The 24591-nt window shown below is 44.6% G+C and overlaps 1 protein-coding gene across 3 annotated transcripts in view; it reads right to left on the bottom strand.

Moving 5' to 3' along the window:
* The window catches only part of ARHGEF3 (Rho guanine nucleotide exchange factor 3), a 327596-nt gene that overhangs the window by 10700 nt on the left and 292305 nt on the right, over positions 1–24591 (bottom strand). For all 3 annotated transcript variants that reach the window (XM_045290027.1, XM_004702394.2, XM_045290028.1), the window contains 5 exons: positions 19255–19425; positions 13146–13208; positions 10685–10781; positions 10440–10516; positions 4794–5051 (listed from right to left, as the gene is read on the bottom strand). In XM_045290027.1, coding sequence (XP_045145962.1) covers positions 4794–5051; positions 10440–10516; positions 10685–10781; positions 13146–13208; positions 19255–19425 — 666 coding nt within the window. The remainder of the gene's footprint in view (positions 1–4793; positions 5052–10439; positions 10517–10684; positions 10782–13145; positions 13209–19254; positions 19426–24591) is intronic.

The raw sequence follows: 24591 nt of genomic DNA, 5'->3' as shown, positions 1-24591 counted from the left end.
CCAGGATGTTCACGGCCAGCCGACTAGACCGGCGGAAACAAATGGTCATGGATAGCTGAGGTTCCTAAGACACAACCTTGAAAAAAACAGATAAAATGTACACAACTACACCAAGTGTCACCTTTGTGCATGGGTCCAGAGCCTGTTTTGGTGGTGGCAGGGCTACTTATTGGTTTGGGTACAATTTATGACTTCTTGGATTATGCCAAGAAGCATGAACCCAAATGCACACTTGCAAGCCACGGCCTGCATGAGAGGCCAGCGATCTCACAATGGAACAGAAGAACACAAAGTGGAGGCAGGGGGACCGCCAAGGGCAATGTTGGCCCCGGCAAAAAGAGGGACGAAAGATTCTGCAGGGACTAGACCTGTGATGACTGTGCGGATTTCCCCCAAGAGCACTAATAAATGAGTTTTAAAAAAAAGGGGGGTGGGGGAAGAAATGTCACACCATATATTAAAGACACGACTCATCCTTTAGATGAAGTCAGCCAATGCTTGTGGAGAAGCCCTGGTGGTGCAGTGGTGAAGCGCACCCGGTTGCTAAGTGCAAGGCCGGCAGCTGGACCCCACCAGGTACTCCGAGAGAAAGCAGGCTGTGTGCTTCAGTCAAGCAGCCCGCGGGGCAGTTCTACTCTGTCCTGCAGGGCTGTTCTGGATCAGCATGGAGAGTTTGGATTTGGGGTTCGGGTTTTGGTTAATGCTGCCAAGGACCTGCTTGCTGTTAGACCGGGTGTTCACGGGGATAAGACAGGGGAGTTCCCAACTGGCTAGAAGCATAATGACTCAGAAGTATCTGAGTGACAAGGGGCCCCGGTGGCATTGCCAAGGAAGGGTTGGATGGCCAACTGTAAGGCTGGCAGTTCAAGCCCACTAGCCATTCCACGGGGGAAAGATGAGGCTGCCTGCGTCCATAAAGATTCATAGCCTAGGGAATCCGATCAAGAAAGGGCTGAGTTAGAATAGACTAGATAGTAGTCACCAGCTGTCATCAATCAATTAATTTACAACTATCTTACTCTTTCTACACCGTTACTATGTACTCAAACCCACACTTTTTCCTTGATTTTAAAGACTCTGGCACTAATAATCTTATCAGTCAACAATGACTAAATGTGCCTGAGCAGCTCACCTTAGCTAACACTTTAATTTTCTGAGTTTCCTGCCAACTATCCGGGAAACCAGCACGGAGATCCACCGCAGGCACCGGAACGGCTGGCGCATCTCATGGAGACAAGTGAAAGCAGGTGTCACCCTGGTCCCTAAGGCAACCATGTATGACGACTTCCAGATGCCGCTTCTTTCTGGTGCTTTCAAAGGCACCGAGACCAAAGGCCGTAAGCCACCAGGGCCGTCATTTCAGATTCTATGTGCACAGTTTTAATCGTCAATGGAAAGTCTTCCATTCATCCCAAACACTTTGTGCCGGCACCCAGCTAACCACCATGGTGGGGGGTGCAATCCCTCTGGGAGAGATCTGCTTTGCAGGCCATGTAGTCGTGCGCTGCAGAGAGATTTACTGCCGCTCTTCTCACCAGGGTTCAAACCCAAGGGAGGGAGTGGTGAGTGGAGATGACCAGAGCTACTGGACACATGGATGTAAGCCCACACATGCTAGCATCATCTTCCTCCAGCTGAGACCTGCAAGCCCTGTCTGTCTAATCCCGTGTGGTGATATCATTGACTCGTGGGCTCCTGGCAGGAACCAAGCCTTCATTGCTGCTGCATCCAAAGCAGGACTGACTATCTTTTCCATTGAATCCTGTGATTTTTATATTTTTAAGCAACTGGGTAACAGCAGGAGGGCAGGGAAGCAGTGCTTCCCAAGGTGGGCAATGCCGGCCAGAGGGGTGGGGGGCCCTGGAACAATCAGGGGTGATGTGGGGTGTCAAGTCAGATACCAACATTTTAACTTGGATTCTCGGCTGTGGTTCAAAAGTTTTTAACTGCTAGAAGGGTGCTAACTTTTTTCCCCCCTGAAATGGGGGCAGTAGGCCAAGTAAATTTGGGAACCTATAGGATAATGTTTTAAAAAAACTAAACAATCCTTGGACTTGGAAACATGGAACAACCCATTCTCTGCAGCACATGGATCTGCAAAGTTCTTGTTGAAGAACTCCTTCTGCAGGGGAACTTTCTCTGGACTCTCCACACAAGATCACAGAGAGCTGGGCAGGGACTGTTCTGTTGAAGCCAGGCCTTTCTTTAGAGCCAGTCATGGGACAGCATGCCATCAGCTCTTTCAGGGTCTATGCACTTGGCTTCTCGGGCTCAGATTTTCCCCTTCCCAGAGAAGGAAACGCTTATTTAGGGAATGGAACGTGTCTAGCTACACTGACGCAGTGGCTTTTATGTTGGCCACACAGTCATCCTGCACCTGCGAGACCATAGCTCATCTGCGGTAAGGATTGCAAATCCAAAGGGAAAGCCCACTGCTGTGTCCACACTCTGTGGAGGCCACTTGCTTTCCAAATACTTCCAAATATAAGTATACAGAGCTCCACACACAGATCTGCCCGGGTAGCCCTGTGCAGAACGGACTTTTGACAATGGCTTCGTATTTTACACACCAGGCAAGTTGGGTGACTGATACATGCTTTCATACATGTTCATTGCAAACAGCCCCGCTCTCAACTGGTTTTAAATGCAAACTTGAGCATAACTGCCCCCCTCCCTCAAAGGAAGAAAAGAAGAAGAGATTCATGTGCTTTTGCCCCAGCCCACACACTCGCTGGGCTGAAATTCTGAGAGGAAGCAACCCTGTATTACTGCGCTCTTTCTCAATAGTAACAGTAGAAACGATGAAGTGAGAGCAGGTCTCACCCAGGGTGTTCGTGCACCCTGATCTGTACTGGGCTGGAGGCCTGGGGTGAGTGCCTTAGGCTGCCAGATGCAGCACACACACCCCTGAATCAGCAGCGTTTTCTTCCTCCTCCTCTGTCCTTGCTAAGGGACACCCGACATAGCTCTGTACCCTGGGAATGCTCCACAAAGTCTGGGAGCTAGACGGCTCTCCTAAATTCCCATAGGCCACTGTGGCTCAAAGAAAAGGCCACGTCTTGGTTCTTTGGTGGAGACCAAAGAGCAGCAGACAGGGGTAGAACCTGGAGTCAATACTGACAGGGGTCAAATGCCACTTAATGATTCGGGATCTGGGACAAGCTATTTCATTCTGCCCTCCCAAGTCTTATCTGGAAAATGATCCCACTAAGAACAGCTATCTCACAGGGTGCTATGAGGATTAAGCAAGTTATATAATCTATGTAAGGCAACACAGAAGGTGATTTTGGCAGGTAGTCAATGCATGCCAGTAGTTATTGCCATTATAATTATTATTGTGGGTGTTGGTATTAATACTACTTATTCACATACATCACCTCTTTCTGTTCTTGCTCTAGATCTACTCTGGGGATAAATGCTTCTGGGTTTGCATTTGAACGGCCTCAGCCATCCCTGGTCAGATTTCCCCAACTTCATATCCAGAGCACTGCAGCACCCTCCCAGCCTGCTTTCCTGCCGCCTGACCCCTCCTCCTCCTCTTTGTTCTACACACAAGGGGAGCAACTCGTCAAAGGTCACATAAGGCATAAGTGAAAGCCCCCCTGGACTCGATGTGCCCCTACTTAGAAGACAAATAGGCTTCTAATTCATTCTAGAACAAATGAAACATGACCCAAATGGAAATTTAAAATCCCTGACCTAGATACAGGGAGGCCCGGAGGTGGTGCTGGATAGGCAGTAGACTGCGTGCTGTAGGGTTGCTATGAATCAGAATTGATTTGCTGACAGTGGGTTTCCTTGTCTTAATATAACCAGATCTGAGGAGTCCTGGTGGAACAGTGGTTAAGTGCTTGGCTGTTAACAGAAAGTTTAGCGGTTTGAACCCCATCAGCTGCTCTGTGGGATAGGGATGAGGCAATCCGCTTCCTCCGTAAGGTTCACAGTCTTGGAAACCCTATTGGGTAGTTCTACTCTGACCTAGAGGATCGCTATGAGTCAGAATCAACTTGATGACAACAGGTTTTGGTTTTATAACCAGCTCTGAGCCCACATCCTCTGCCTATGTCCTGCTGCGCCTCAGAGTATTCTCAACCCCAAACAGGAGGATCTGTGATACCCCCAAGGCAGGCCTTGCCTTGTCATTCCCCACCTTTCCTCAGGCCCTGTGCTTCTCCTGGCATGCCGTCTCCTCTGCCACTCTGAGTTTCCACTGGTACGTTGCAACATTCTTGTGAGATGGACCCCCTTCCTCTTGGTTTTAATGACTGCTAAGGAAGAGGCTGTATTTCCCCAGTCAGCCACCCAATGTTCAAAGAGTTTTTCTGAATGAGCAGGCTGCTGGCAAGTAAGACAATTGACTAGGCACTCCACTATAATTGGGACTGAGGGGAGCTAGATCTCCATGCATGCTGACAACACAAATGGACTTCGGGTCTATGGCAAGAGGCAACTCCTCTTTTCTGATTAAACCGGGCTTTCCAATGGAAAAATGTCTACAAGACACTAACCTGCCCTCACAGCAGCAGTAACACGTGGATTACAGGGTCATCTATACGAAATCAAGAAATTCTAGACTGGAAAGAACCTCTGAGCGCATTTCAAGTGAAGGATGCATATTGCAGGTTAAGAGAATGCACAGTGCAGGTTAGAAAACTAAGACACAGAGGAGAAGTGACTTGTAAAATTAAAAAGGTTGATGGCAGGGCCGACTCTTCCCTGCACTCAGGTGCCTGGTCCCCGAACCACTAAGGGAGGAAATAACAACAGAGAAGAGGAAGCATGCACAGACTTACTGCTTCTTCTAGGTGCTGTTGATCAGGGTTGTCATTCGGTGTGTGCCTCAGGATTTCTCGAAGCAGCAGGGGGTATTTCACCAGGCGGCTTCTTGGAATATCAAGGAAATTCCAGAGGTCTAGCTTGCGGCTAAAGGGGGATTCTAAACAGCGTTGCAGGAAGTCCTGGACTCGGTGATCTTGCTTCTTGTGGTCCAGGAGAGCTTTGGCAGCGACTTGGTTGCTACAGTAGCTGTCATAGGAGCTGAGACAAGGCAGCTAGGAAAGAAAATCAAAAGAGAGTTGGAGTGTTAAAACGAGCCCCAAAGCCACAAGCTACCAGCATCACTCCGGGGAACGGCACCCACATCTAACTGCTCTCCAGGCCTGGCCAATGCTCCTCTATCGTCATGGCTGGAGGAGACCAGAGGCATTGCTTCAAAAGAGCAGGTGAGGGGCAGCTTCCCTCAGGCTCACGCTTGTTTGCGCTGGTTTTCTTAGCTGCCCCGCCTTTATTTTCTTGATTGTGGGGACCTATGTCACAATTCATGGGCATGTTCTGCCAGTTTAAGCTCAAAATGAAAGAACCAGAATTACATTGTCAATGCTCACCATGTAGAAGTGTCTGAGCCTTACAAAAGTATCTGGTGAGGGAAGAGCCTCTTAGGTTTATAGGGCTTCTATTCAAATGAGTCACAAGAAAGTCATTTAGACAGCAGCACAGAAAGCAAGCACGCTGCCTGATTCCACAGCCCAGCCCCTTTGCAGGCGTCTGTACACCTGAGTCTCAGAATATCTGCCTCCAAGACAGCCCCACTGTAAGGGGCCCCAAGACAGCACAGCAAAATTATGACTAGTGAAAAGTCAGCTTCAGGAAGCATTTAGAAACATCTTCTAAATTAGCTCTGACATGCCAGGAATGAGTTTGGCATATATTGCACCTAATGGTTAATGTGGCAACGCTAAGCAAAGAACAATTTGAGCTTAAAGACCATGGATTATTTCAACTCTACTGCCTGCCTTCAAGCAAAACGCTAACCCCCTGGACATGTTCTATCAGTCACATCGTGCAAACACTGTGTCAGAGGCTCAAGGATACGGCTGCTTATCCCCTCTTTGCCTCCTCTCTATTAGCTGGCACCCGAGCCTCGGTGCCTTCCACGTGATGCCAGCCTCCAGAAAGCAACCAAAGGCAGTTAAACATGGCCAATATTGTACTCTTCCTCATGGCTGGGAATCGGCTAGGGGCTTCTCAAAGATGGTGGGGAAATGCCATTATCTTAAAATTTCACTTTCCCATGAATTTTGACTATGATACTTGCTGGAGAGAAGGGATTCCATGTAAGAGTATGCCTTTCATGTCTCCATCCTCAGTACTCTGCACTGGGCCTAGCAGACAGCAGGTGCTCAAAGTCTGTCTTGTGAATGAACCAACCAGCCAATGACATGTCCTGGAAAGGTTGTTTAAAAATAAAAGATGGTGGCATGTGAACTGTGGTCAAGGTTTAAGTATTCGGCTGGGTCTTTTATGGCTTTTATTTTTTCTTCTTTTTCTTTTGTTTTATGGCTCTTACTGAATTTTTTTCTCAGTGATTACTACCAAAAACCACACCAAACCAAGAAAACATTACCAGGGAAGTAATGTTTATGAATTTCATTCCTTGGCAATGTCTACCTTTCTGACAGGCTGTAAGAACCTCTATTTAGGTAAAAGGAAAAAAGTGGCAGAAGTTCTTTTTTCAAACCTTGTCTTTGGAAGTAATGCTAATTAGTACTTACACATGCATGCACACTGAACACACACACACTCCTAGACGGGGTGCTGTGGCTTGTAATTTAGATTTTCAGAGTTAATTAGAAAGGGCCTTGGGGCCTCTTAACTTTGTTTCTACTTCCTTTTTAGAAAGACCTGGATATGTCCAATGTCTTCATTATTTTCCTGACAAAGGACCAAATCAGCAGTAACCCTCGGATGTGAACTAGCCCCTACCACGCGGCTGCTCACCGTCCAATGGGCCATTAATCTCTCTGATCCTGCAGCCCGGCTGCCATGGCAACCTCGCCAGGCGCAGGTCCTGTGTTCACACCTGACAGGGTGCTCATTTCCTGGGCATGACCTGAAAGAAGACCTCTCTCCTTCAGTCCAGGCAGTGAGAAAGCCACAAGCGATCACTACATTTGATAGGAGACAAAGGCCGTACACATTTTGGTTCCACAATCCCCGTCCACTCACTCGGTAGGATAAGCAAGTTGAGCAGGAGAGGCTGAGAGCAGGGACCCTGAAGTCAGACAGAAGAACTGGCTCAGACCGGTCTCCGAGCCCAAGAGCTGGGCCACCCTCCTGAACCTCAGCCTCTCCATCTGCAAATTGCAAGTACCAATGTCCGCCTCTCCCTGAATAAGACACACAATGTCTAGCACAGAAATAGGCCCATCGGGGTGAGAAAAATCCCTAAGCACTATTATTATAACTCTATGTCTCTAGGATTTTTTTAAAAAAAGAAATTGGTTTACAAAAGCAAAGCACTTGCTCATTTGGAGCCAGCACTGGAGTCTGAAGTCTGTTCTCCGCAGCCAAAGCTCGGAACCACTTACATCGCTCTAGACAGGCTGCCAAGAATTCATAAGGAAAACTCTGTCTCTTTTCTAGAAATTCTTTCTATCTCTCAAACACTGTGAAGAGAGACAGAATGGATTTTTCCCCCTTGTTTCTTTCATGTGCCTTGCCTCTGTCTTAGAAATTAAAATTTAATTAGCACTCAAATTAGCATCTGAATGTGCCTTATAGAGCTTCTAATTTTATTACTTAAAAAATCTATTATCAGCCAGTCATTGGGGAGTTGTTTCTTTCTGACAGGGGAGGCTCACTCCTGCAGTTGACCCCATGGGGTGTAGGAGATGTGTGCATGTGTGTGGGCGCACACGTGGTCTCTCGCACATGGGATAGATCCTGAGTAACCAGGATGGGTCCCGGAAAAAAAGCAACCCTTCTGTTTAAGGTCTTCAAAGTCATTGATTCATTCTAAGGTCAAAAGGACTCACTAGGACTCTCCAGCTGGGGAAGTAGTACACTTGTTTAAAAGGGTTTTTTTCAAAAAACTTTTTTCCTTGTGGGGGTGGGGTGGGAATAAATCAATTTTTCATGGGTCGAATGGGCTCTGACTTTTCTCATTCAAAATCCACTAAGCTGTTTATTTTGTTCCATTAGAGGGACTAGAATTCAAACAGATGTACCCCTTGGTTATAGTTCCTACTCACAGGGACACATCTGCAGAGAGAAGAGGGAAAATATTTAACAGCTCATCGGGCCTGATAAATAAGGGCCTTTTCTCATGAGGTCTGGTAACAAGGGGCCAGTTGTTTTATGTTAGGCTGCTGCTCTTCAAGCTGCAAGTTTCCATTTGATGTCTGATGGGCCCAGAGAGCAGCGGACAGGCAGGATCACATTTGCCTGGGCTATGTACAGAAAAGGACTGCCAAAGATGCTCCCAGATCAAACGAATTTTGTAATGAAAGTGACAAGCACTTATTTCAGGGGAGGAATAGACGTTCATAAGAAAAGGCATGCTCCTATAATTTCGCTTCTGGCACAAATTGACAGTTTGTACATGATGTTGTTCAATATTGCTATCTGGTCACAACCAGCAGTTACTATGCTAATTCTGGCAGACAGCCTTACTGCCTTCTGCTCCATCCCACCAGCGCAGCCCACAGACACAGGAAGTTTAAGCAATGCTGAGGAAGACTCTTTTCTCATTACTAAATTTTCTGCCTCCAGCTGCCTGGCTCTTGGAGGAATTTCTTTGCGGGCTGCAGAAGTTAAAGCATTGACCACAGCTCATAATAAAATGAAAGTCAAAAATATAAAACGAACGACCTCTCCTGAAATATTAACATACGCCGTCTAAATTATTCATCTCAGAACATTACTTGACTTTCATATACCCTTGGGGTATATTTCAGCCTTGGTGCTAAATTTGACTACTGGGCTGAAGCAACCCGAGTGGTGAGACCTTCAAAGTTTCTTGAGCAGGGCAGTGATCAAGAAGCACACTTTAAACTAAGGGCAATGGCACCGCTTTCTGCACATCTATATGGCATGAAGGCAAAGCAAGTGTGTCTTAAACCAGTTGCTGCCAAGTGGATTCGGATTCAGCGTGACCCACCACTCATGTCAGAGTAGAATGGTAGAGGCTTCGCTGGGGGGCTATTTTCAGAAGTAGATCACATGGTCTTTCTGTGACAGTACCCGTGGGGGACTTGAACTCCACGCTTTCAGTTAACAGCCTAGTGTGCTAATTATTTGCACCAAGTGGGCTGTATGAAGGTTACAACAGAAATATGAATTGGGTAGAGAACTAACTCACGTGGTCAATACTAACATTTATAATGTCCACAACACTCTCCACACAGAGAAATAGCCTCTAACGCTGCTGCGGCATTTTGTGCTTACTCTTCTGAACACCATTTAGATCACAGGAATAAGAGGCCTAACCATACCTGGAAGAAGTCATTCAAATAATGTCTTTCATGACGCTTTTTCATAGCAAATGATTAATACCTGGAGCTCAGGTGGAAAACTCTTGGAGAGCTCACAGGAGGAACTAGGAGGGGAAAGTGGTGAGGGGGGGCGGGGGCAGGGCGGGTAGCATATGGTGAAATAGAGTGTGTGTACATCTTGTCTAAAGTAAAGTAAATAAGTGTGTGTACATCTTGTCTAAAGTAAAGTAAATAAGTGTGTGTACATCTTGTCTAAAGTAAATAAGCAAGTATATTATGTTGCCTGATAAAAGACAAAACCAGCCCTAAGACCATCCATATATGATCCCAAAGCTAATACAAAGGAGCCATGGAGGTGCGGTGGGTTGTGTTTGGGTACTAACCATAAGGGTGGGGGTTCATACCCACCAGCGGCTCTGTGGGAGAAAGATGAGGAAGGCGGCGCCTATAAAAAGTTACAGCCTTGGAAACTTTAGGGGAGCAGTCCTACTTTATCCTATAGGGGGCGATATGGGTTGGAAACTGACTCAATGGCAGTGGGGTCGGCTTTGGTTTTGGGGATCTAATATCACAGAGCATATCTTTAATTAGAAACGGCAAACAGGTCAAGTTGAGGTGAAGGCCAGGTCAGCACATACCCAGCTCCTCTAGCAGGATGTTTAGGATTAGATATATGCTAAACACTGGCAAACATTTAGTTTTTACTTTAATATGGAAGCACATTTTGACCATGAGATTTATTTATTTGTTTTTTGGTTGTTGCTGCTTTTTAAGACTGAACAAAAGCTCTTTTGATGAAGCACAAAAACCATGCCCATCAGTTTGTACTGAAATAGAAACGGTAATAATTTTATTAGTCCTTGGCCTGAATTGAACATTAGCTTTGTTTGATGTGAAAATAACAGCTCCAGGTATGCTTTTACCTGTATTATTGGTGGGAGGGGGGCCAAATTACCTCTGATTACAGCTAATTTGCAATAAATAAAAACTATTTTCATGCTTTGAAGACCTAAAAGTGAAAACTAATTATAATTTTGACTAGAATTTGCTGGGGGTTTTTGTGTGATAGGAAACCCCACATTTTCCCATGAAAAAGTCTAGATAAAATGACACTCCATCTCAGTTACTGACACTGGTCTTCAACCCAAACCAGAGAATTTTTCTTACCCAGCCCACGAGGATGGGTCCCACGTGCTCAGTTGAGCCATCAGGCTTCCGAATATCTCGAAGCTGACTGAGGAGATCTGGCAAGAAACAAGCAAGGGGAACAACTGTTCTGTTAGGCATTCAAATAAGAAGAGGGCTGGAAGTAGGTTTGGGGTTACTCACGCTGTTATGTAATTGTGAACTCGTTAAAAGACAACTCAAGGAGGGCTTACAAATCACGAGTCCTTCTGGGAACAAACCCATACCTTCATGTAGAGGGATTAGAGAGTCCAGTGTTCCGAAAATCTGATTCAACTCCTGTTCAGTCATGATGGAGAGTTTCAGCATCGGGTCATGGTAGGCCTGCACAGGAAAGAAACCATTCAACTGGGAGGCAGTAGGCTGGCCATTATACCGTTCCTGAGAGACCCTCACCCTCATAAATAACAAAACACTGGGCTCTCCCCAACAACTTCTCCCACAAGGCAGCAGGAGTTGTAGATGGGTGTGCATACTGATGAGAGCCTAGCTAGCACTGCCTGGAGTCCTCTGTTATTGTGGAAAGCCAAATCAGAATAAACACAAACCAACCAACAACAACAAAAAATTGGAGTTTAGTATATCATACATCTAGAAAAGGGCACCCATCCTAAGCATAGAAGAGATTTGATTGGCAAAATATTTACAAAATCAACTTTCACTGAAGATCCTGCAGACTGAAAAATAGTTTTAGACTTTATATAAAACACATTTACCAGCAGGGTCTTTGGGGCCCCTGTAATTTATTTTAAAAATTAGCCTTGGGGTGCTGAAGCTGATGCTTCTTTTTTGTCCCCTCTTTCCAATTAAATTTCTGAGACTTTTAATTGTCCATTGGGTGAAGGCTGAGAGAGTGGATCAGCTTCCCATGCAGTCATCATACACATTTTGTTTCATGTCAATAATTGTGGCTATTAAAAAAAAGACATGAAGTGAAAAGTGATTCATGCCCTTTCCTATTGATTCTTTTGCCATAAGCTCAATCATCTCTTAATAAAGAAAACAACACAGAGACAATGTCTGTCCAGGACACTGAGATAAAATGCAAGGACTCAGAGGACAGTCTCTGCCTTCAAGAAATGTCCAGCTGCCTTGGGTGATGAGAAAAATACCTGGAAAAAGTAGCTCATATTTAAAAAGTAGTTCAGGGAGTGATGTCACAGGGCAGCATAAAGGGATCACACCCTAACTGCCCTAGAGCAGCGGTTCTCAACCTTCCTCATGCTGCGACCCTTTCATACAGTTTCTCATGTGGTGGTGACCCTCAAGCATAAAATTATTTTTGTTGCTACTTCGTCACTGTAATTTTGCTACTGTTATGAATTGGGTGACCCCTTTGAAAGGGTCGTTCATCCCTTAAGGGGGTCGTGACCCACAGGTTGAGAATCACTGCCCTAGAGGCCCAGGGCTGGTCTGAGGCTTCCACAGTCTAAGGTTTGGGGGATGTGCTGCCTAGCACAGAAGCAGTAGCCATATGTGTTGTTGAAGACTGAATTGCGATTTGAGCTAAAGATTTCTGGGGATGGGTGGATTTGGATGGTTGAGGTTAAAGGTTAAAAGATGTGAAAAAGGATGGCAACAGAACATCTTAAGACATTTGGGGCTGGGAAACCTTGTTGCTAGGAGAGGGTGTTAGGAATACAACCAGCAAGATGTCTTCCAGAGTTAGAAGCTTTGCCCTCTCTTTCCTCCTCTTCCTCCAATTCTGCTTAAAGCCCAGTTTCTTGACTGAGTACAAGCAGAATTTGGATGACTGTCTTGCAGGAATGCCAAAAAGGAGACAGCAGGTTAGACTAACGACCCTCCAGAAGAGGCAGGCTTCCAACCCTGTGGTTCTTTCAGGAGGATGTGCGTATCTGAGCAAAGGTTCTAATCTGCAGGCCACAGAGGAGAATGGATAGGTTTTGGAGGAAAGTTTATTGTCAGGAGGCATAGGTTCCTACCCCCACTCCAATCCATGTGACTAAAAAACAAATTTCCATATAAAAGACCCTAGTTTACATGACAATATGCAATTGCCTCACTTAACCACTTCATCTACTTTTAAGACTCAAATGATTATTGCTCAGACCCAGCTCCAGACTGAGACAATCACGTGTCCATTTCCCTGGCTAAGCAAGTCCTGCACCTGAAGCTTCCCGGACAAGGTATTAGAAGGCCACGCCTCCACTGACACTTCTCTGATTGAAAGAGAAGTATTCTTTGAGGTAGGAGCTGTCAGTGGCATAATGGTGACGAGTTCAGCCATTAACCCTAAGGTCAGCAGTTCAAAACCACCAGCTTCTTCTAGGGAGAAAGATGAAGCTTTCTACTCCCACAAAGAGTTACAGTCTCAGAAACCCACAGCGGCAGATCTACCTTGTCTTATAGGGCCGCTATGAGTCAGAATTAACTCAATGGCAGTGAGTTTGGAGTTTTGTTTTGGTCTTTTTTGTGGGGGGCAGGTATTTTGAGGTGCACTGGAGACAAGCAGAGAACCTGTGGGTGCGTAGTCCGGACAGCTAGTCTACCTTCTTGCTTTGTTCCATTTGTCCCATAGTTTGGCTTGGGTTGGTGGGTTTCTCTTGGTTGATGATGCCTCTTAGTCATCAGGTGGGTGCTTATATATGAGATGACTCATGCCCTCTCATGAGATGACTCAGAGGAAAGAAGGGGAGGGGACTCGATGACCACCAGATTTACATTTACCTTTTTTGCTAATTTCAAGTCCTCTATCAAGTCTTCTTCTCCTTGGGAAAGCTCAAAGATGGCCTGCAAGAGAAAATGCATCCAATGAACGTCCTCTTGGTGTAGGAGACCAACTCCAAGCACTACCCACTCTAGTCCTTACAGCCCCCAATCCACTCATACGTTGTTATTAGGGGCTGACTCCAAAGACCTGGGTGACAGAGTAGGAACGCCCCACAGGGTTTGGCTCTTCTCTTTATGGGGACAGATGACCCGGGCTTTTTCACACAGAGCTGCTAGGTGGGTTCCAACCACTCACCCTTGGGCTCATAGCTGAGAGACTAATCATTTGCATCACCAGAATGCTTCAAAAAGTTAAGCTAACTTGTAGCAAGAAAACCCATCTGGTGATTAAAACCTGCAGAGAAAAGACTTTGCAAATCTCCTGTGCTGTGCTACTCTGTTGGTGGGTGAAAGAGGTTCTCGATGTTTCTCACCCAAGGAGTCATCTTTCTTGTTACAGAATTTAGAGGGAACTATTTTAGGTAAAATAATTACAGTTTGAGCCCTGAATTCCATTTCTTTGCTGTGAGTGGCCAGCAAAAGAAATGGTCTGCGTTGGCAACAAACATACAAATGTGCTTGACACAAGGGACGGATGGGTGGATGGTGAAAGTTGTACAGCGCTTAACTGCTAGAGAGAAAGGTGTAGCCATCTTCTTCTGCAGAGATTTACCACCATGGAAACTCCACAGGGGTGTCTATCTGTCTTGTGAAGTTGCTATTGTTAACATCAACATGATGGCGATGTTTTCTGTGAGGTGTGTGTGGAGTGGGGGGAGTCTCAGAGATGTCCATGGCAGGATTATTAACTGCATATCACAGTCTGTCTTCCTTCAAAAGAAGGTGCCCCTCAGCAGAAAATGGTATTCCATTAGCTACTTGTCTTGAGGCTGGGATTGTATGAGGAAGCCAACATTTTATCATCCTAAATGTCTGGCAAAGTTAATTCATTCTAAATTACTTCTCGGCCCCATAAGGTACAACACATAAAATTATAGGAGCCGGCTGTGCGCCAGTGAGTGTCAGTGGGCCGTTTCTAATTTGGCTCCATTAAGCCATCATAAGTTAAAGAGCTATGGTGCGCACAGCACCTGTCATCCTCATCCAGAGGCCATGACAAACAGCGCATCATTAAAGGACTGCACGTTTGCAAAGCTGGTTCAGGGGCCACTGCATTTTTCTTAGGCTGGAGGGTAGAAGCCAACAGGCTGTGGCATGGGCTCTCTTTCTGGGTTTGTGGAACGGAGGGCAGTAAGTGCTCTTGGGTGAGTGGAGGCTGGCGGGGACTACACAGTGACTCCGATGCCAGCCAGGCCTTCCCAGTACGCTATTAAAAAAAAATACAAAACTCCTTTTATTGTGAAATCATTATAGCCCGATACATTGATTTCTGTCTTTGTTTTTAAAGACATGTAGCTCTCATCCAGCCCCTCCCAAAGGTGGCCTCTTGACTGCTATCAAAGCCAGGGAACAGAATGGCAGAATGCAGTGGACTGGACAGACGTGGACCCTCCACAGAGCTCCTCGTGCATGCCTTTACTAGAGATGGCTCACACATGAGGCCTCTGCAGAGGAGCACCACAGAACTGGACACTGGAGCACTGTGTCGCCAAGAAGACCCTGAGCTTTGGAAAAGGACAACTGATGTGTTCAGACCCTGACTTTGCGATTTCCTAGCAGGTGGCCTTTTCACTCAGAGTGCCTGACAGTTTTCTTATCTGCAGAATTAATTCACTCCTATTAATTTACTGACTTTTCATTTCCTCTCTCCTTTTCTGCTCTCGGCTTCATCTTTCTGCTCTCAGATTACCCAAGATACACCTGTACACTGTTAACAATTGGGAAAATACAGAACAGCATTACTAATACATTTCCAAACTACCTATAATACCATCTTATCAACCATTGTTAAGATTTTGTCACTTCTCTTTCCAAGAGTTTTTTCAGTGCATGTTTTCTAGCTATATGCTTTATACAGTTGGGGGTAGATAATACATTTAACATGGTTCAAGTTTTGATGTGCACCAAGAGGTACATGGTGGAAACCTTCCCCCCTTCACCTCCTTCCTTTAGTTACCCAGTTCCCCTCTCAGAAGGGCTCACTGCTATCAGTTCTGTGTGTCTTTCTGGAAATATCTGATGGTTTCACAAGCTAATGGGTACTGAGAAAAAGCAGTACCAACCTATAGCTCTTGCTAAGACTGAAACTTCTTGCTACCGTCTGCACCAAAGCCCTCCTAATATGCTACATCAAAAACTTAAGACACAAGTCAGAAATATTTTAAAACGTGTTGTTTTTCTCATTAAGAAATTATTGTTATAAGCTAACATTGTCACCTTTCTAAGTTTTATCAGTTAAGAAAAATTCTACTTTACTATTTACTGAAAACACGATTAAAAGATTTTTTGAATGGACAATGGCAGATCCATTTTAAAAAAAGAATATATTGTGGATACTACTGGACTGAGCCAAGGTTTCCAAGACGTTTATAAAAAAATTATGATGTTTTCAAGTTGCTGCTGCTCCAGGATGACACGGAACTCAAGTAAACGATGTAAGGCAAACAGGATTCTGAAAGGCTTACATGAACATACTGCTGATGTTCTATGTTCTATTTTCTAAACATAGACATCATTTTGTTTCTCTCCTTTCTCCCTTTTTAATATAGAATCAGCTGTTTTAGTAACTAATAATGCTACACTAGCTGAGATGATCTCTAACAGACTGAAAAAGCCATTGGCAAATGGATATTAGACTTCCAGAGTCAGCCGAACATCTCCCCAGGAAAATACACAGATTGAAAAGGACAGCAATAGAAAAATTCATTAGAATCTCACGGGAAGGGGCCTCATCTAAGCCCTCCTTACTAATCCTCATGAAGTCAAATTAAGAGGAATTAATTCTCAGACCCATTTGTCAAAATGAAAAAGGAGCCAAAATTTCAGTTCGAAAGATTTCTCATCCAATACACAAGAAAACTCGAACTCCAAAACCCCGGGCATCAGAAGCAGGTGACACCTAGGATCGCTTTTCCACAAATAAATACCAACCCCACGCCCACCCGACCCCCGGGATAAACAGATGAAATAGGGCATGTAGAAAACCTGCTGGAAAGTTACCTGGCTCCACATTAAAAACAAAAACAAAACAGCAGCCCTAATCGCTAGCTTAATATTTTCAGTTTGTTACCTAGTAGCATCAAGTCTTAAGTCAATTCTCATGTAAAACCTTGACAAATGATACTCCTTTTTTTTTTTTTTTTGAGTTTCTGAGGTTGTAGATTTTTTTTTTTAACATTTTATTAGGGGCTCATACAACTGTTATCCCAATCCATACACACATCAATTGTGTAAAGCGCATTTGTACATCGTTTCTCAAAACATTTTCTCTCCATTTAAACCCCCACATTAGGTCCTCATTTTTCCCCTCCCTCCCCGCTCCCCACTCCTGCATGAGCCCTTGATAGTTTTAAATGGGTATTTTGTCATATCTTGCCCTGTCCGACGTCTCCCTTCATCCACTTTTCGGTTGTCTGTCCCCCAGGGAGGAGGTCACACACAGTTCCATGTAATCGGTTCCCTCTTTCCTACCCATTCTCCCTTTACCCTCCCAGTATCGCCACTCTCACCACTGGTCCTATAGGGCTCATCCGTCCTGGATTCCCTGTATTTTCAGTTAGGTTATTTTCTCCTGCCTAATGAAATGTTTCTTCTACTATTATAGCGCCTAGTTCTGCATCCCAGAACAAGTTTTAGCTCTTGGATATGTTCCATATAACCCAAACTAAAAACCAGTTGGCTTTATTATTTGCTATTGTTACAAAATGTTTACTCCACAGAATTTGTCTCATACCTTAGTTGTCTCTTCCATTCAGCCTTGCACTGTTCCCATTCGCATAATGAGGATATCACTGATACAGTGTCTTTGACCAGTGCAATGGTGGAGAAATAGAATTAGATGGTACCCAGTTACCTTCATGTAGGGCAGCGGTTCTCAACCTTTGGGTTGTGACCCCTTTGGGGGTTGAACGACCCTTTCACGGGGGTTGCCCAGTTCATAACAGTAGCAAAATTACAGTTATGAAGTAGCAATGAAAATAATTTTATGGTTTGGGGGTCACCACAATATAAGGAACTATATGAAAGGGTCGCGGCCTTAGGAAGGTTTAAAACCACTGATCTAGGGTCTTAAAAGCGTTTAAATGACAAGCTGCCATCTATAATCCCACACAATGAAATCCCCGCAGAAGCCAGGTTAGACGTGTGTGGGCAATATGTGATCAGCTCGCCTTGAAAATGAGGCCTTGCAGATAGCAAGGTAGCCCACCTGGACGCTAAAGAAACAAAGTCCACACAAAAGGACGCACCTCTATATAAATGACGACCGAATCGCCAGGGGAATCTTGCTCAAAAGTGGATGGAGAAAGCATTTCAAAACTAAAGCTCTTTGTGAAAAAACAAAAAACCCAAAACGAAGCCTCTTGGTAAAACTAAAACTCCTGGTTAAGGACTAGTTCAACCCTCACCCCACCCCACCCTTGTCTTAAGTGGCTTCATTTTATAATTTTCTCTTGTAAATTAACATGCTCTTACTTCTGTAAAAATTTTCCATGATACCTTTAGCCAAATACAAAGTTTCTACAGGAAAAAAATAGGTGGGGGGTTGTCCATCTTGATCTCATTATAGATGAATTTGTGTTAGAAATGGCTCATATTAAAAAGAGATTATTCTATTTGTACCAATGTCAGACAAGGGTAGAACATGTGGCTTTAGTGGCTAAGCTATACCTTTAGCCTCCCATAAACAGATGTCTTTCTGACCACCCACTTTTTAAAGCTCTGGACTTAGTGTATTTTTAAATGTTCCAGGGAATTTATGGTCAGCCACGCTGTCACCTGAAGCTTCCTCTTTACAAAGAAGGTCAACTCCTCCAAGAGGGACCGAAATCCTGCCACCTGCAACTCCGTAAATGCTAATCAAAGACACCACAGCTGTATCCAATTACTTGATAGTTTTGCCTCTATTAATCTCTATGAACTCTGTAGCCGTATATTCCTATCAGTGGTTTCCCATGTACTTTTAGGTCTGTGTAATTGTCCACATATGGACACTCACTGTTTAAACACCCCATAAGAGATACCAGGCTCTTTCCACATAACTATTATAAACATTATTACAATAAATAACTTTGCACATACAGCTTTTTCCCTTGTGTCTAGGTGGGCCTGGTAGAGAAATTCCTAGGGAAAAAATGGTTTACTTAAAAAAAAAAAAAAAGCTAGAAAAATTTCAAATGTCCTCTTTTTGCTGTCAGGTTCTCTGCCAAAAAACCCAAAAACATCAATTCCTAGATTATATACAAACGAAAAGTTCAGCAGAACCTGGCTACAAGGCCTCTTTCGCGGATAATACGATAGCCAGCAGTGACTGACACAGGAAACTTACCGGGAATGAAAATAACCTCACTTCACAGAAAATCAGTTCTCCCAAAGCGGAATCAGTCAACGTCCCATAAACTGAACATTTAAAAATACTGCTGGAGTCCCTGGGTGGTAAAAACAGCTTGTGCATTTGGCTTTTAATCAAAAGGTTAAAGGTTTGGGTCCACCAATGGATGGATGGATTGTGATAAATTGTACGAGCCCCCAATAAAATGATTTTAAAAAGAAAAATGGAAGGCACCTTGGAAGAAAGGGCTGGAAATTTTGAACAATCAGAATCGACTTGGTGGCAGCTGGTCAACTTGTTAGCTGTTGCCACCAAAATACAAGTAAAGTGATGAACCTTGTGAACTACAGGATCGTAAAGAGGCGCTTCCTAATTCATCTTCCTTGTACTTTCATCTTTTTTTCATATCAGTCTCTTTTTTTAAAGTGGGGGACACGCCCACTCAGCCGGATGCTGGTTTCTCAGTCCCTTTCAGAAGCTCCACACCGCCAGTGTGGCCGCATCCTGTAAGTGCCACGGAAAACGGACTTGGGGACGGTGGTGCGGACCCCAGCAGGGCTCTTTTTGTTTGCCTTTGTTCAAAACATACGACCAGTTCCACAGGCCCCACACGCCTACCTCCTGACGCTTAATTTCCTTGGACGTGAGCACCTGATTGACACACACGTCGAAGGTCTCACTCCACAGCTTGCTGTCTCTTCGCTTTGTGCTTGACGAGGCGGCATTCCTGGACCAGGGTCGGGGGGCAAGGACGTCAGGCCGGCTCTCACTGCGGAAGCTGATGGAACGCTAGACAAAGAGAAACACAATGGTCACGGGCACTGCGGCAGGACTGGGTGGGTCATTTGATCGGCTTCCTGCAGGTGACAGAACACAAATCATAACATCCACAAGAAAGAGTGGACACTGCCGTGAGGCCTTTGGGAAGTCAGGCCCTGTCTTGTGCCCACGTGCCAAGGAAAACCGGACAAGAGGCCACTTCCGCACACGTGCTGGGGACTACCCGTTCTGTGTGACCTTGATAGCAGAAACGTGCCAGGCTAAACTCAAGCGTGAAGGCAGCACTCGGATAAGGTATTGATTCTATTTTTTTCCCAGTGTAAACCCCGTTCCTCAAAATGGTAGTGATTTTTTTTAAGTATATTCAGTCCTCCTTCCCACTTCCTCCAACTAGGAACAGAATCCTACTATCCTTGGTACTAGCTTTCATGTGGTTTGGGTGAGCTCGCTCAGCCCTGACCAATTAAGAGTATGCCACCATTCTGGGTCAGGTTAGGGACATATCCAAGTGTGTAGCCAATCAGAGTTTCCCCTGACACTTAATATATGCTATATGACTCTTCTTTTGTAGTCACAAGCTCAACAGATAACAAAATGATTGTTTCTTCCCCAAAAAGAAATCAGGTTTTCTGGTCCATAAAGACTGATGAACCCTGCAACACCATGGCCCTTAGTCATCCTTTAGGTCTGAAACTGAACTCACTCCTGAGTTAGAATGACCAGCCCTTAAGATCAGAAGAATACTATTTCCCCAAGGACAAAGTATCGAGTGTCAGGGAAGGTGGAGGGATAGAAATAGGAAGCACGGGGAGAAAGGGGATAGGTGACAATACCTTGAGGGGATTACAATAGGTGAGCTGAAACAAAATGTGTGTGAATTGTTGAATGTAAAACTGATGGTCTGCTCTGAAAATCTTCACCCAAGTCACAATAAGAAGTTTCTAGCAGAAATTCCTTCTGATCATACGGAAAAAGTCTGTGTGCTGTGGCAAAGTACAGGGACACACAGAATGAAAGATAGAGAGGTTGAGACAAGGGATGGGGAAGACAGGAAAGGAGTGAGCACACTTTGTCTGAACACAATGTGCATCCCACAATGCCTGAAGCCAGAAAGAGCTACTCTTTTCTTTTTTTAAATCATTTTTATTGGGCGCTCTCACAGGTATAAAAATCCATAGTTCAATCATATCAAGCAGTATTGTACAATTACTACCACAATCAGTTTCCATTCTTGGATGCTTTCGTTGCATGGCCAATTCTATATCCTTTTATGTTTACTTTAATATCAGCTGAGATATTCTGTCAACTCAAAAAGTCCCAGCTAATACAGACACTAAATACTACCTTGGGAGCAAAGAACCCTGCACATTTGAGGTAATTTTTCATTTTCAAAAGAGACCAGGTCCAGTAGATTTCCAGGTTATCTAATAAAATAATACCCCCCTTTGTGGCTGAAACATGCTACCACCATACACCACAGCATCCATGACAAATATACATGATCATAAAGAAAGTAGAATGCATCACCATTAGCCTCCATCCCAAAAGATTTCATCACATTTACTGAAAACATTGCCAAAGCAATGAGACACTGTCATCCTCAAAACCACAATTTTATTTAGCAAGTGCCTTTGTCGTGGCTTCTGGAGGCATCAGTGTAAAGCTCTCAGTTTGGCACCAAAAGCCTCTTATAAGCTGACCACAATGTACATATCTTCACCTCCTCTTACCCGTCGCCCTCTCTCTTGTGATTGCTACAGTCTTCTCTGGCCGGAATACTTTTCTTTCACTTTCCAAATGCCTGTCTCCTGACTGTCCTCAGGAAGCCACTCAAACGTCATCGCCAGGATGGCTTCACCGATGCTCTCCCACCATCTCCCATAGGGATCTGCTACAGCAATCATCACCAGCACATCTGGTTCATTATTGGCCACCTGCTCTGACTACAAACTTTCTGCAGGTCGGAACTAATCTTGCATATAACATATGGACCATCATCAAGATATACCAAAGTAGCTTGCAAATATAGAGATTTAACAATAAAATTCCAGATCATAAAGCCATTTTTTAAAGAGAGCTATCCAAACCAAAGCCACTAAAAAGCTGGGGGGCAAAGTCTGACTCAGAGAGACCTAAGCAGGGTTTCTGAGACTGTGAATCTTTACAAAAGCAGGCAGGCTGCATCGTTCTCCCCTGGCTGGTGGGCTAGGACTGCTGACCTTGCAATTAGCAGCCCGACGTCGAACACAAAGTGGCACTGGGGCTCCTTATCCAAGCGAAGGGTGTCATGGAATGAGTTATATGAATAGGGTTCAAAAACTTGATGAAAATTTTCATTATTTTTTCATCCCATTTTTCCATAAGTTTTTGAAGCTTTTCAAAATTCACCAGCATGATGGAATATTATCCAACTATTATCATTTTGAGAAAACTGAACAGTCAGAAAATGCCTCTGATGAAAGTAAAATTAAAGTCAGGATTAAAATTGGTATATAAATATTCAAATATTTATGAAATATTATGTATATAAGTAGCAATGCCAAAAATATATACATATATGAGCAAAGGTAGAAAGAGACCACTACCAAATTCTCTTTGCTTTTATAGCAGTATGAGTGTTTGTTTGTGTTTTTTTGCCAGTTTACACATTTTTATACTATAGGCAAACTGGAAAAGGATATGTCCCAGGGACTGGAGGGTTTTAGCAGAACTCTGTGGGCGCAGGAAGCTAGGTTTCTTTGCAAGCGGCACCATCAGGTCAGCCCGCCTCTGGGCTCATTATTGAACTCAGTAAGCCACTCAGAAGATGGAGAAAGTATGTGAGCCAAATTCAGAGCTCACTACTGGTATCTCCCAAATCCTGTGATCCCTTGAAAACAGTGACCAGGCTAATGCAGGCGGAATCCGGACACTAACAGTGAGCTACCATGGGCACTAAAGGGTCAGAACAAGCAGTGAGTCACCAGGTCACTAGATCATCTCCGTGTGTGGTTCTGGTGCCTGAGGTCATCGGTGTTACAGAGAAGAAAGGAAAATGAGAAAAAAGATGATTCAAAATGAAAGACAGTTTCCACTTTCACTTAAAGCATATCAATTGCCCAGCCCATTGTATTTTTGGTTCCCCAACGTTAACCTCCCACCACCAGCCTGAAAGTAATTTATGCTTATGTTACATTTTCATACATGACATTAATGAAAACCAAACCCAGTGCCGGTGAGCTGGTTCTGACTCAGAGCGACCCTGGAGAGCAGAACTGCCCGGAGGGTTTCCAAGAATGTAATCTTTACAGCAGAAGACAGCCTCCTCTTTCTCCCATGGAGTGGCTGGTAGATTCGAACTGCGGACCTTTAGGTTAGCAGCCTAATGCTTAACCATTATGCCACCAGGGCTCCTTGACGTCATAGACATGTCTTCCCCACTTCCCCAAGTCCGCTTCCAAGAAGTAGCCGCTTTTGCTACGTCCAATTTATGCTAAATCTTATCTATGCATTTCCTAACCTCACAGAAAATAGAATGTTTTCTCTTTTCACTCAATGAGATATCTTTCTCTGTTAATACATAAAACTTTTTTAACTGTGGCGAAATTTTAATAATTTCATAAATCCTCAAAACTAACCTTTTCAAAACGAGCACTCCAGTGGCTTTAGGGCATTCACAATGCTGTGACCACCACCTCTATCTAGTTCCACCAACACATCATTCCAAAGTCAACTTTTTTTAATGGCTAGAGTGTAAGTGTCCTGTGATCTTACTGAACCACACTCATTCAATCAGTCCCCAACAGATGGAGATTAAAGTTGCATCCAGTACCCTGTGATTAGGGAAGTCACCTCAGGGAACATCCATTGTGCGTGTTGGTCATCCTTCATCATCTAAAAGGACACCTACATTTTAATGCTTGAAGGTTGGCGGTTAAATCCATCAGTCGCTCCTCAGGAGAAAGATTCACAGGCCTGGAAACTCATTATATAAGGTTGCTGAGAGTTGGAATTAAGTCTCTGGGCAGTGAGTGTGGCTTTTGGCTTTATATGCAACCAGACTGACCTCCAAACAGGCTGCTCAGCTTTATAACCCAGGAAACAGATTTTCCCACACCCATATCAACTGGGGTTGTGATCGATGTGGCAGGCCAACCACTGACACCTTCCTTTTAGCTTCATGCTGGGGACAGATGCAGTTTAAGCAGATTTTTATGTAAGGATTGAAAATTTCCCCCGAGTTTCAGATTTTCTTCTTTTACAGCTCGAAGAAGGGCGGAAAGGTCAAGCAGACTTGGCTAGCTCGATCATTGACAAATTCCTTGTTTTGGGGCTTCCTGTGTGGTTGTTGAACTCGGGGGGACATGAGGGGAGGGAGGGGACGAAGTTCACCATGTAGGTTATGGAGGGTCCAAGCATAGGGCTTCTAACAGGCTTGCATGATGGCAGAACCATCACGTAAGCTGGAGGTTTATCCCCCCCACCCCCACCCCCAGTCTACTGATGGGAAAACTGAGGCTCAGGGACTTGCATGGATACAATTCAAACCTAGTTACGTTTGGTTCCTAAGACTGAACTCTTTCTATCTACTATGGGACTTCATCTACTGTTTATGCATAAATCATAGATGATAATGGAAAGATTTCTAAGAGTTTAAATCTAGTTGGAGGGAGGGGGCAGACATTTGCCCAGTTTAAAGACTAAAGACTAAGTGGTTTTTTAGGCATCAAACTGCAGATTGACACTTTTAGGTGGAACAACAACAAAAAACAAACCCATTGCCTTCGAGTTGGTTCTGATGTTTGGTGAGTCCGTGCATAGCAGAGCAGTGCTGTCCCATTGGGTCTTCTTGAGACACCGCCAGGTGGGTTTGAACAGCTGACCGTTAGATGTTGAATGCAAACCACTTGTGCCACCTTTAGTTAGGTGGAATTAAACAGACATCATCTTGCCCTTCCTCACTCCCTACGGAAGGACAGGGTGGTATGGGAAGGAAGAACCTCAAAGGAGAAATCAAGAACGGCAGTCAGTGTGTGTGGCCAGCAGTTAGCTGCCCCTTGCAGGGACAGGAGTCTGCATGTCACGACCTACAGTCATCAATGCACCTGAGCACAACTGTAGGCTATGGAAAGGTACAGGCAACTGATGCCTGATACCTGATCCCTCCGACACCTCGTGATCGCACAGGCTGGTGTG

Source organism: Echinops telfairi, unplaced genomic scaffold (genome assembly GCF_000313985.2).
Source record: "Echinops telfairi isolate 266 unplaced genomic scaffold, ASM31398v2 ScPeMD7_31;HRSCAF=116, whole genome shotgun sequence".
Classification (NCBI taxonomy): Eukaryota; Metazoa; Chordata; class Mammalia; order Afrosoricida; family Tenrecidae; genus Echinops; species Echinops telfairi.
Note: the sequence above shows the minus strand (reverse complement) of the source record. Positions and strands in the feature narration are given on the sequence as shown.